Here is a 12,341-nt window from a genome sequence, read left to right as displayed (position 1 = left end):
GTTACAAAACATGTTTATGCAGTTATGAAATGAATTTTAGCATTTTTAAATTTTATTTTGAAGTTTGTATAAATTACATACAAGCTAATACGTAGTTTTGTTGCATATTTATGTTATATAATCGCAGGCTGATTTTCTACAATAGTTAGATAATAATTATTCACTTAAACATATCATTATATAGTGATATTCTTAAAATTTAAAAAACGTTCTGTGATAAGAAATTTCGCAGTACTACAATCAGTGGTGTAGCCAGGATTTTTTTCTGGGGAGAGGGGGGGCACAATTTTTGTAAAATACAATCGAAGATTTTTGTAGCGATGAAATACCTAAGGAAAATGAAAAAAAAAGGTTCTAAAAATAACATGAGTTAAATTATGAATCATGAACAACAAAATAATGCAACGACAAAGCAATAATAATTACTAATAAGTACATGCATAAAAAACAAAACAATAATCTGTTACCTAACATTTATAAAGAATTAAGATCCATGGTAAATAATAGTAAATACCAAAATATATTCAAACAATACCTACCTAAGAATAAAAATAATATTATATTACACAACTGCAGTTATATATACAATATATCATGCTACCAAGAGTTAATCGAGTACCGAGAAAAATGATTATGTTAACCAAGCGTTTTTAATCTTAAAGTCTAACAATATAGTTCATTATAAACGTATTTTAACTGACTGTGGTAGTCTTATACGTTTTATTTTTAACCTTTCAAATTTGGATTTATTCAAATTTTTTTTAGATAATTATCTTAAATGTAAAAACTAAAAATTGTAAAAATAAATATTCAAATTTAACTTTTTGCTAAATTCTCATATGAATCGAGATATGACCTCATTTTTAGACTTTTAAACTCGTTTTCACATCGAATCGCCGGCTATAACAAAATCGGTGTGAAACATTGATTTGTATGAAAACTACAAGATAAATGATTTTTTTGTAGTTATTGTATTAACATACATGATTAATTAACACACAGTTTACGTTGTAAAATAATCGTTATAAAATAGACTTTATTTTGAAAATTAATTTTTATCTACAAGAGTTATTTAATGTGACCCCCGTTAACTTTGATGCACTTAACTTATAACCATACCTGCATACTTAACGTAAGTGTACTCCATTATTCAAAATATAAATAAAACATTTTTAATATTAAAAATAAATTGAAAATGTCGTTCAATTACAAGTATTGGACTAAGCTTTAATAAAAACAACGAATGTTGTTTATGTATGAAATACAGTGAAATCAATATCAACAATAAAAGTATTTTACTGCGCATATGTACGTTCAATTCTTAATTATAACTCTATTGTCTTGAAACTAAGTAAAGTAGATTCAACACAAGCTATAAAAATAATAACACATTGTTTTTGAGAACAAATACCTAGGATATATAATGTAATATGATAACCTACCAGCCATTATTGACTTTTTTAAACTTCGAATAATTGAAAATAAAATTAACAAGGTAAGATCTCGGTTTTATTTTTAAATTACTTAATGCAAACATTTACTGTCCTAATCTACTAGCAGCCAAATTAAATTTTTCTATTCCCAGTCTTAAAACTGAATAATAAAATACTTTTATATCTACTCAAGAGTTATAGTATAAATACTCCTGTAAATAGATGTATGATATTATATTGTAAATACCGAAGTATAATGTTGATCTTTAATCAATGATTATCTTGCACCTAATAATCAACCGAAATTTATTTTATTGATTATCAAATCGGTAGAATTGTTATCTATTTCAGTAACACCTGTATAGTTTGAAATTATGCATATGCACTGTACAGTGTAGTTCGTGTTAATAAATTATAATGATATTGTTTCTGTTAAATTATTTAACTATCATATTTTCGATGAAAAATATAATGTTCCAATAATATTTTTACAAGAGTTATTTTGAAATTTTGCCTTTTTTCTGAATATGGTATTAGTTATTTTTCAAACAATTGATACTTTTCATCGATTCGTATATTTACGTATTTAATTGATTTTTTTTTAAACAATGATATTTTCATAATATTTAGACTAATTTTAAATCATTCATACCACCACCATGCATATATATTATATACTAATCGTTCTCCAGCGTTAGCCATCGTACAATAACGTAACACAATAAGTTATTTGAGGATTTTGATAACAAAAAATATATTGCTAGATACCACACCAAATTTAGAAAACAATACTGAAAGAAATATATTATGTAAGATATAAGATAAAACTATCCTTGGAACTGATACTGGTAGCTAGTCAGGACTCAACACCTACAAAATGTATAAATAAGATCAGTTTATTTCAGGATTTCTGGAGTTTGTTCATTTCAGTTGAACGACGAGATGCGTACGTGAATTAAATGGTTTTTTTTAATGATCATATTATCCACTACAGTAATGAACCTCTATTGCCTATTTATGACGCCGTGTAACACTTATTAAATTTAAATAAACTGAATGGAGTATAATCTTACTAGCGTGTATTTGCAAGTGGTCTGACTTGTGGTGTGACTCCAATAACCTGGCACAAGAGAGTCGTGTTGTGTTTTTTAGATTTAGACTCTAAATTTTAGAGCGAAATAGTGAATGTATACATTTTACAATGATATTGTGTATGTTTGTTGTGTAAGTAACCCAACATGATAAGTAGTTAAAAATTACTTCGATCATCAACTTTAAGACAGATTTTGAATCGCAAATTGCATCTAAATTGTACATTAAATACTTCAAAATTAAAAAGTCATGGTACATTACAAAATAGTGGAAAAAGTAAAGGAAATTAAGAATTCTTAGGCAAATCCAGTTTTTGGTCATTTTTTTTTTTTTTGTAACTCAAAAAAAAACGTAAATATACAAACATTTTTACCAAATGTGATCTTTTTATGCATGATACAATTTTCAAAATATCTTAAAATAATTTATAGATATTTGAAATTTGTCAATTTTTTTAAGAAATGCTAATAATAAATTCTTAGGTGAAAAAAATGTACATAATTTATATTTTCACATAATTTTTTTTATAAATCACAAACATTTACAAATTTTTTAACAATTGAAAATTTATAAAATTTAGGCTTGATAATTTAATATAAACTTCTTCAAAAGTATAATTAGATCTAACAAAAAAATTTATAATTATAATTTTTTAATAGACATTTTAAGTTCAAACTTTGACGAAATTCCGTATTTTAATTATTATGAAAAATTTATTTGGATAAATAATTATTTATAATTGATAATACAAAGGTACATTAATATAAGTCAATAATCAATAATAATAAATAACTTTGACATTTTAAAAACATTAATAATTATTTACTAACTAGAAATGTACGAACATTCACACATTTAAATTTTACACTAAACAGCAAATTCCTGCATACCTGTAAATAAAATTAAAATAATTATTATTATTATACGTTAGGAATTTAGTAGATATTTATAATATGCATTAGCTACAACATAATACAGAATGGTTTATCATAGTATTAATACAGATTACATAAAACTCATGGTGTTTTAAAATATTTTTAAGTCCCTTAATCATAACACAATAAATAAATTAGAAAACAATTGAATATCTATACTAATGCTGAAAATAAATTTTAAAATAAAACTAAAAAATGTTAATAGAGTAATTTTGTATTCATTTTTATTTTTATACATACATATACGAATATTCTAAACTATAAAAAAATTCAATATATCAAAGCAATATCATTTCATCAAGCCATATATTAGATTATATGATTTTCGTGTACTTTAACCGACCACTTCTTTTGCTTATGTGTAATTAATATTATTAAAAGCAAAAAAATTGTAATTAATTGGTTTAAGTATAAAATATTTTAACAGATTATAAGACTGAATAAACTAACAAATTTTAGATACCTATAAAATATACCTACACAAGTTCCGATAGAACAAAATATATAATAGTAGTATATCACAAGAATAATATTGTACTCACAATGTTTCTATTGGACAAAACAATGAAAGGTATGTATCGAATGAGTTCAGGATTGAAGCCACAACGCAGTCTTTTAAATGTTTACAACTACCATGACTTTGGTCGGGTGTTGTACAATTTTGATACGATTGACCACTCTAAAAAATGTTAAACTGTCAGTACACAACTTAAATTTGTAATTATCAAATGAAAATCGACTCAGGCACGATTTACTCACAGTGTTCATTGATATTTGGTAAACTGTATTAGTTACGTTCAATGTAATAGAATCATTTAACCATGTTAATTCTTTAACGTCATGCAACGTTGTAGAATTTGATATATCTGTTAGAACTTGGGAAAAATCTATAATCGTGGTCGGTGTGGCAATAACTGAATTCTCAATTTGAGTTGATCCAATAGTTGGGAAAGAATCTTGGGATGCAGATGCATAATCTTCTTCGTCGGAAAAAACAACTAGTGGTCCTTGTGTCATAAAGAATGAAGCTACAAAAAAAAAAGTTCTTCTATTAAATTTAAGACATTAAATATAACTATTATAAATATAATGTTTACGAATAAACTTATTTAAATTTTTATTTTTTGTACCTTGTAACATGGAACGATCGTAAATTGGTTGACTTAAGCCTGGTGCCCCTAAAATAATATATTTAAAAATTTAATGTTTATTATAACATAAGTGTAAATAATTTTATAAAACGAACCTGATGGATCAAATTGTCTACCGATCATCATAGGAGCTTAAATAAAAATAAGTTAAAATTATTAATTTTTGTAATTTATAAAATTCAAATTTGTATGAATTATATTTATGTCATCACCATTTACTTACGGAAATTATTCCCTTCATTAAGTGGTTTGATTTTCTCTGGAGCCGCTGATGTTGTTGTATCATTAGGTTTGACCACAACTAAGGACGTAAGTGGAGTGACAAATGAGTACTAAAAATACACACTCACATATAATAAAAATTCAAGTATCAAAACATAGTTAAATATTAAACATTACTTACTTCCAATGCTAATTCGAGTGCTTTAGCTTTCGCCGTAGAATTTTCGTTTTTGTTTAATTCATATTTGTCCATCAATTGTTGTATGTTCAAATACGCCCATAACTTCTCTAAATGACCTGTTATCAGAATATAAAAAAATCATGTAAACGTCTATGAAAATATACACAATCTCAGTTCACACATATTTAGTAAGGCTAGTCGAGTACTCGACAGGAATACAATTGATTACCTATTCTTCTTGTTTTTGGAACATCGGTGGGAGGAATTATGGGGATATCGAAACACGTGACAACGACAGGACGTTGAAAATTCCCTTCTGTCGAATCAGCGTTTAAAGTGCCGTTAAAATCGGGCGATGCGCCATCCTTCAACTTCCCGGCCACTACTAATTCTGTACCTTTGAATAACAAATTAAACGACTTTTTCGTCACGGTAATGTTATCGACCTGCAAAATGTATAATTCATCATGTATAGAACACGTGCAAAAAAACTGTGTATGTGAATTATTACTTGAGCGTCAATGTATTGGAAGGTGACGTTCGACAAAACGGGAGATGATATTTCTTTATAGAAATTACGCAATTGTAACGACGCGTCTGAAGCTTCGTAGATGACCCTCGCAAAACCAGTGTTGTTCAATGAGAGTTTTTTAAGGAAATCAATATCCGCCCCTTCGCCAAAACCCAAACTGAATATTGGGTACCTAAGAAATAATAATTAATATTATTATTACGGATTATAATAAATCATTTAAATTTTATTTTGTCAAAGGTGAATAACAACTAGATTTATAGTTATTGATATTATCGATATATGATATGTTTATGTACTGCAACAATAACAATATGTTAGCTTACTTTTCTTTGTTGATGTAAGAAACATATTGAATCAAATTCTCAGGATCGCTGATCCCCATATTCGGATTTCCGTCGGTCAAGAACACAATAATTGGTTTCGGTGTATTAGCACCATCTTTGAAACGCGTTTCTCCCAATTTGGCAATAGAGTGCGCTTTACGAAGGGCGTCTTCCATGTTTGTACCTTGTAAAATAATTTTCATTTAAAACCATTACGACACAAATTTCCCTGTATTTATAAAGCGTATTAATGTATGGTTTATCCAAATATTGTATCTTACTGCTCTCCGATGTTAAGTCTTGAATGAATTTCTTGGCGTATTGTATATTCTGCTCGGTTGCCGGAAAAACGAAACGATTTTCTCCCAATGTCTCCAAACTAAAATTATTGTTCGTCTTCCAGGTGCTACTGGTTTCGTCCCAACGATTCGACGTTTCTTGTGTAGCGTTTATCGTCCAAACCTGTAACATGAGTATTACATTACCAATAGGTTTCTAGTTACTTGTAAAAAATAGCTCATTTACCTGTGCAAAATCAGAGAAAGGTATTAACGTAAAAAAATCTTCAGAATGGATTTCTGACAGAATTTGGCCCATAGCTTCTTGCACTTGTAGTAACTTCTGTCCACGCATAGAACCACTAACGTCAAGTACAAATATGACGTGGGTTCTAAGTGGTTTCAAATCCGTCGGCGCAAAGAAATGAACAAAATATCCATCGTCGATCTAAAAAGAATTAAGATTTAAATCATTATTGTTATTAAATTAATTAATATTTCAATAAAATAAGAGAAAGTATGATAAAAAAGAGTTTGTATAATACAGCGTATAATAGGTACAATATAGTTGAATCGAAATAGGAAATATTAGTTTACTAATTTATTGAAACAAGATTAAAATAAAAAATATAACGAATATTTACAGTTTAATAATCATTATTTTTAATTTAACTAGAAAATCGTTAATTGTTTTAAAATAATACATAATCGCATTAACACATAAATAAAAAAAATGTTGTAAGTACACATATTTCATTCATTACCAATTGATAAATATTTTTCTAAACTAATATTGCATATTATAATATAATACAATTAACTTATTAAATCACATATTACTGTTGTTAGTGTGTCTGTGAGCTTACAATGATTCATCAAAAATGTACTCATTAATTTAATCTTATTTCAATGAACAAATAAAAAAAATGTCTTTAATTCAGAAACATATTCTACATTACATATTTATGCACTTTGTTTGATATGAAAAATGTATAAAATAAATAACATACAAGAACTTGATTTGGCGTGGAATTATGATCTACGTCATATTGAACTATAAATTGGCCTTTAACACCATTTTCCGTAAATGTTAACTGTTCTTTAGCAGTTGGATTCCACGTTATCGTCACTTTGTTGCCTGACTCACGGGAAATTTTCGCCAATTTGTTTTCTGAAATGCATTTGCAACTATTTAGAATCATATAACACAAACATAATACTCGTGAGAATAATACAAATTATTAGAAAAATAGGTACAATGATTAAAATTATCATAGTTACTCAATACTCATTCATTATTTTAAATACTTAATCATGTCATGGCTCATTCCAAAGCAATGTTTATCTTATAAAACTAAAAACATACCTATGCCTCTAATCTCATTTATTTCATTAATGTTCTATTGAACTAATTTATAATATTGTTATTTATTACTTATTAAATACTTAATAGGTACTAGATAAACAATATGTTTTTAACTGCGCGTTCGATTAAAAAATATATGTGTATCAAATAGTTCAATAATTTTGTAAGTATATATAATATATACTTACTACTAACCGTAGTTTCAATTTCATTTGTTGTTTTTATGTCTGGTACTTTCAATGTTGTAATGTTTGAAGATTCTTCGATATCTACAATGACTTGCAAGATTTTAACAATCTATAACAATAATAATAACAATTATCATTTCAACAGTTAAATATGTATTATTACAAATTTATAATTTTGTACTCACTTGTCCAGGTTGCAAGTTTATTACATTTTCATAAATTCCCAATTTCCTGTTTAACAATTGCTCGTAAGTGAGATTAAAAGTCACTTTGCTTTCTGCTTCCACATTCACAGAAACCGTAAATTTATTTGAATCTCTTGTACTACAGATAAATCGATTATTGATTATCAACATTTAAGATTAAAAATTTTTATTTATTTTAAGGTTTCTACACTCTACACTTACCGGGCACGTAAACAAAAAAAAAATTTTGGAGGGGGGAGGGTTTACAAAATTTAGCAATACAAATTGTGCCGCAATAAAATAAAACAATTTTTTCCTCATAACTCTAAATTTTTCGATGGGAGGGGGGTGTTTGAACCCCATACCCCTCTGTATACATGCCTGCTACTTACTTTTGTTCAACGTGAGCAGCTGTCTGGCCCGAGTTAACAGCAGCAATATATTCTTCCTTGGCCTCTTTCTTTTCTTTTACATAAGCTTCGTACACTTTTTCGTTAATTTCCCTTAAAATCACGACAAGACCGATTAATTGGATTGCATTATTCCAATAATATAATAATATATTCATATAAATTACTTACATTAAAAACTTAGAAACGAATGCAGTTTCTGGAAGAGTTACGTAAAACTGTACTTCGTGGGAAGTATTTCCCTTGTTGGCCACGCGACTTGATACAACAGTCTGAGCATATCTGTACTTGATTTTTGAATGAACGACAAAACTGTAAATGTCTTCATATTTAGCCAGGCCCTAAAATTAATAATCAATCATTCATAATTTCTTTCGTGAATGTTTAGCTTAGGTAAATTTATAGTTATGTCTTGCATTTTATCTCGTATAAAAGTTATACGATAAAAAGTCTGATATTAAAGTGTAATAAAACCGTGACCCATGCTTTTATGAAAACTGTTCACGAATATAACAGCTATATAGAGTTTCAAATTTTCTTTTTCGTAAAGTGAACACTTATTTAAAATATTACCGTTTTCACGCGCGTTTTAATAATATTCTCTACATAAATAATTATTTATTTGTATTTATATAAACTATATGGTATAGTAAGTACATTATCTCATATGTATATATAGTATGGCAGACATTGTCGTTATTATAATATTTATGAAAGTGCAACTGTTATGTGAGGGTTATATAATATATTTATTTCATGTTCAAGCTTCAGTGCTTGTCCAAAAACTTGAATTAAATAATAGGATTTGAATATATTATAAAAGCGAAGCTTTGTTTATATTATGTAATGTAAACACAATATAATATTAAATATATTTAAAAAAAAACAATGTTATCAATACTTTAAAATCGAAGTTCATTTTCCTAACCGATATAATGCCTATACACACATATATATATATATATTAGTGTGTTTAAAGGTTATCACCTTTATTTATATAAAGTTTTCACGTAGTCTATCAACATAAAATTTCAATGTGTACAACTTATTTAAATCAAACCATGTTTGATTATATTCCCAATATATTTTGTTTACAAAGAAGACGTTATTTTTTCTCTGTATCATAAATAGATTTCTTAAGTGATGACACAAAAATTTTTATTACTAACTTTTTTGCTACACATGATGGTCAAACTAGGGTATCCTAAACAAGTTAAAAAAAAATTAAATCATAAAAGTGATTTTTATTTTATAATGTACATGCGTTTTATCCGACTCCTCCTAAAAATATTGACTATAAGTATGTAAATTATTCAAGAGCTACGTATTAATCCCAAATTATTATAGACCATCACTCTGAAATCTGAGATTTCTGCACTTATGACTGAATCGATGGTCTAATGGCCATTAGAGTCTATTAAATGGTGTACGATTAGATTCTAATCTTTCCTTGAAGCTTCAATCTTAAATGTATATGACTCAGTTCTCATTTTTGTGACTTAACAGTATACAAAATTAGTAAATTGTGTCTAATTAAAAGGAAACTGAGGTATGGTATTTATGTTAAAGTAATAAATATATAAATTCAGTTAAATTTTAACTACTAAACTTATAAAGTTGTAAGTTTTTTTATAGTTTACATATAATAAACAGGATCTGCTTATTTTTCTCTACCTTCATTTGGAATTCAATCAATCAAAATTCAGAAAGTTTATACTAAATGTGCTTAATGTAAATAAAACTCATAATCTTAACTACCTATTCACAAAGATAACGTGTTTTTTGATAAAATTAATGTCTATTATTGTAAAAATAAAAGGCAATGTACATAATAATAAATTGATTTGTTAATCCACTTCAAAGTGCCCTGTACCATGTATCTGAGTAGTACATTTGATGAAAATTCAAAATAGAATTTAAAATAGATAATATATTTATTCACCTAAAAACAACAATACATAAATTCGACGAAGTTATAAATATTTTTTCAATCAACATTGTTCAATGTTTGTAATACACGAGTATTTATTAGTAGTTATTTTATTAGACTGTTTTTTGATACACAATAAATATTTAGCATTTAATTTGGAAAAGTCTTAATCAAAACCTATCAAAACAATTTATTGTATTATTGTAGTACTATTATTGGAATATGATTGATAAGATATCATTTTGAAAGATTTACTTCTTAAAGTTTTATGCATAAAACTGTAAAGTGTTGAAAGTTCTGCCCATTAAATCAGTTTATAAATATATATATATTTATGTAGGCGATGAAGATAAGATAATAGAGAAACCTAGTATAGTGTGAATAACTTTGACTTTGAAAAAAAATAAGCATGATGCTAAAATTATGTATATCAATATTTTTTTGTCTATGATTTATGGATTATCTTATAGTACAAAACTCAACAATTTTACGAATTTAGATTTTCAAAAAACCGATAACAACAAAAAATACTAAAAATATTGCATTCATTACATAACTCAGGATAACTTTTTATATAATACATTGATCTATAAATTATCAATGGATTATTAGTATTAATAGGTTACTAACTATCACAAATTGTCTTTATTCTAAATTTTGTACATAAATTAATTGTTATCAAATAATATATGTGTTTTTATAATTGCAAATTGTTTGTAATACATATTATTTTTATAGTTACTCCGAGTTACTAATATTAACTCCATTTCCCCAAACACGAGCAAATGGTAAGTACATCGAAAAAAAATTAACTTACTACTTCATTGGCACCAGTCTGTTCTGCGGCTAAGACCAATAACAACAGCAAAGCGGCTACGAAGGTGCACGCATGCAACGCCGAAGACATCGAAAAAGACACCATATCGTTGTGTCGGGCGTTTGAATTCGAGTTCACCGGCCTAGTAGCCAGGTCAAATTATAGTGTTCATGCACATAGGACACATCCGACTCAACGGTTTGTCTTATCATCATATTATAGTAAATGTGCAGGTAAGCATCACGTGATCTAAAACAGTTCAAACCTACGTCCCCACCATCGGGCATCACGCCATTGAGTTGACATTTTAAACATGCACAATATAAATTATCTCAAAAATCGATTCAGTCTATAGATGAAAATGCTTGATCGCGCAAGTTTTAGGTCTCCTATGTTTTTTCAACGGATTTCCGTGTTATGGACTAACGGATTTTAACGAATTTATTTATTGAAAACGACGCGAGTTAGTACGATTTGAATATGGCTGTTTTCCGAAACAACAACATATGTTATTATAATATAATATTCGGAAACACGATGACTTATGTATATCACTAATTAAGTACTAAGGATTTTATCAAGTAATTATTCGCGGAAAAAGTACTACAATAGTTTTTACAAATCCATAAAAACCTAACCAGTGTGCAGTGTACTAAATACTAAAAATAGTGTGCCCTTCACAAATCACAATGTGAATTATGATCTCGCTAGATTCCCTACATGGGCTGCATGTAAGAAAACAAAATACGTTGTAATTCATACCAGAATACGACAACAAAGACGTTGGCTAAGTCGTAAGACCACTATTGAGCATTTGCATTTTTAGCAACACGATTGAATCGATCGGGCAAAGAATATTTAAAACGATGTTGCAAAATTCAAACTAAAATTGTATAAATTATTATTTTCACATAATTATTATGCACATGCACAAGTTATTATTGCACAGTATGTCTTATTTAGTGAAAATATTATCGATTAATTAATTGGTTTTGTAATAAAAATACCGTTGAAATGACCATAACGTCAGTCTTATCAGTGATATTAGTTGTTAATGCTGTTATAAAATCGATGGACTCATAAATATTTGTCATAAATTCACAACTATGGGAATTACAGCTGTTAAGAGTTAAGATAAGTAACTAAGTTAAGTAGTTACCAAATTATTATAGAAATGATTAAATTTAATTATTAAGTGTTTCAATATTTGATCACCTATAGTAACTTAACGATAGGCCGTAATCCAATCTGATTATTTATTAATTATTATTATCATGCACAGCCACACAGGTCAT

At 27.3% G+C, this 12,341-nt stretch overlaps 1 protein-coding gene across 1 annotated transcript; it reads right to left on the bottom strand.

The window, feature by feature from the left end:
* Window positions 1-3,263: 3,263 nt before the first annotated feature.
* LOC113547776 (inter-alpha-trypsin inhibitor heavy chain H3-like) lies at window positions 3,264-11,210 on the bottom strand. The gene is made up of 18 exons (XM_026948264.1): window positions 11,047-11,210; window positions 8,471-8,640; window positions 8,282-8,392; window positions 7,890-8,028; window positions 7,705-7,813; window positions 7,161-7,321; window positions 6,398-6,598; window positions 6,154-6,334; window positions 5,873-6,056; window positions 5,526-5,718; window positions 5,244-5,460; window positions 5,015-5,130; window positions 4,835-4,943; window positions 4,707-4,742; window positions 4,591-4,638; window positions 4,220-4,488; window positions 4,003-4,139; window positions 3,264-3,415 (listed from the first exon to the last, which is right to left on the bottom strand). Exons 1-18 carry the CDS (start codon window positions 11,149-11,151, stop codon window positions 3,388-3,390), a joined length of 2,514 nt encoding a protein of 837 aa, XP_026804065.1. The 5' UTR covers window positions 11,152-11,210; the 3' UTR covers window positions 3,264-3,387.
* Between the last annotated feature and the right edge of the window lie 1,131 nt (window positions 11,211-12,341).

The sequence above is a fragment of the Rhopalosiphum maidis genome, chromosome 1, assembly GCF_003676215.2.
Source record: "Rhopalosiphum maidis isolate BTI-1 chromosome 1, ASM367621v3, whole genome shotgun sequence".
In the NCBI taxonomy this organism is placed as follows: domain Eukaryota; kingdom Metazoa; phylum Arthropoda; class Insecta; order Hemiptera; family Aphididae; genus Rhopalosiphum; species Rhopalosiphum maidis.
The sequence above is the reverse complement of the archived record's forward strand: the minus strand, read 5'-3'. Positions and strand labels throughout refer to the sequence as shown.

Coding starts and splice junctions, on each gene's coding strand:
- LOC113547776 (XM_026948264.1), bottom strand. CDS start 11,151: ATGGTGTCTTTTTCGATGTCTTCGGCGTTGCATGCGTGCACCTTCGTA. Junction 5,461..5,525: donor TCCAATACATTGACGCTCAA/GTAATAATTCAC, acceptor TACATTTTGCAG/GTCGATAACATTACCGTGAC. Junction 3,416..4,002: donor TTTTGTCCAATAGAAACATT/GTGAGTACAATA, acceptor TTTTATTTACAG/GTATGCAGGAATTTGCTGTT.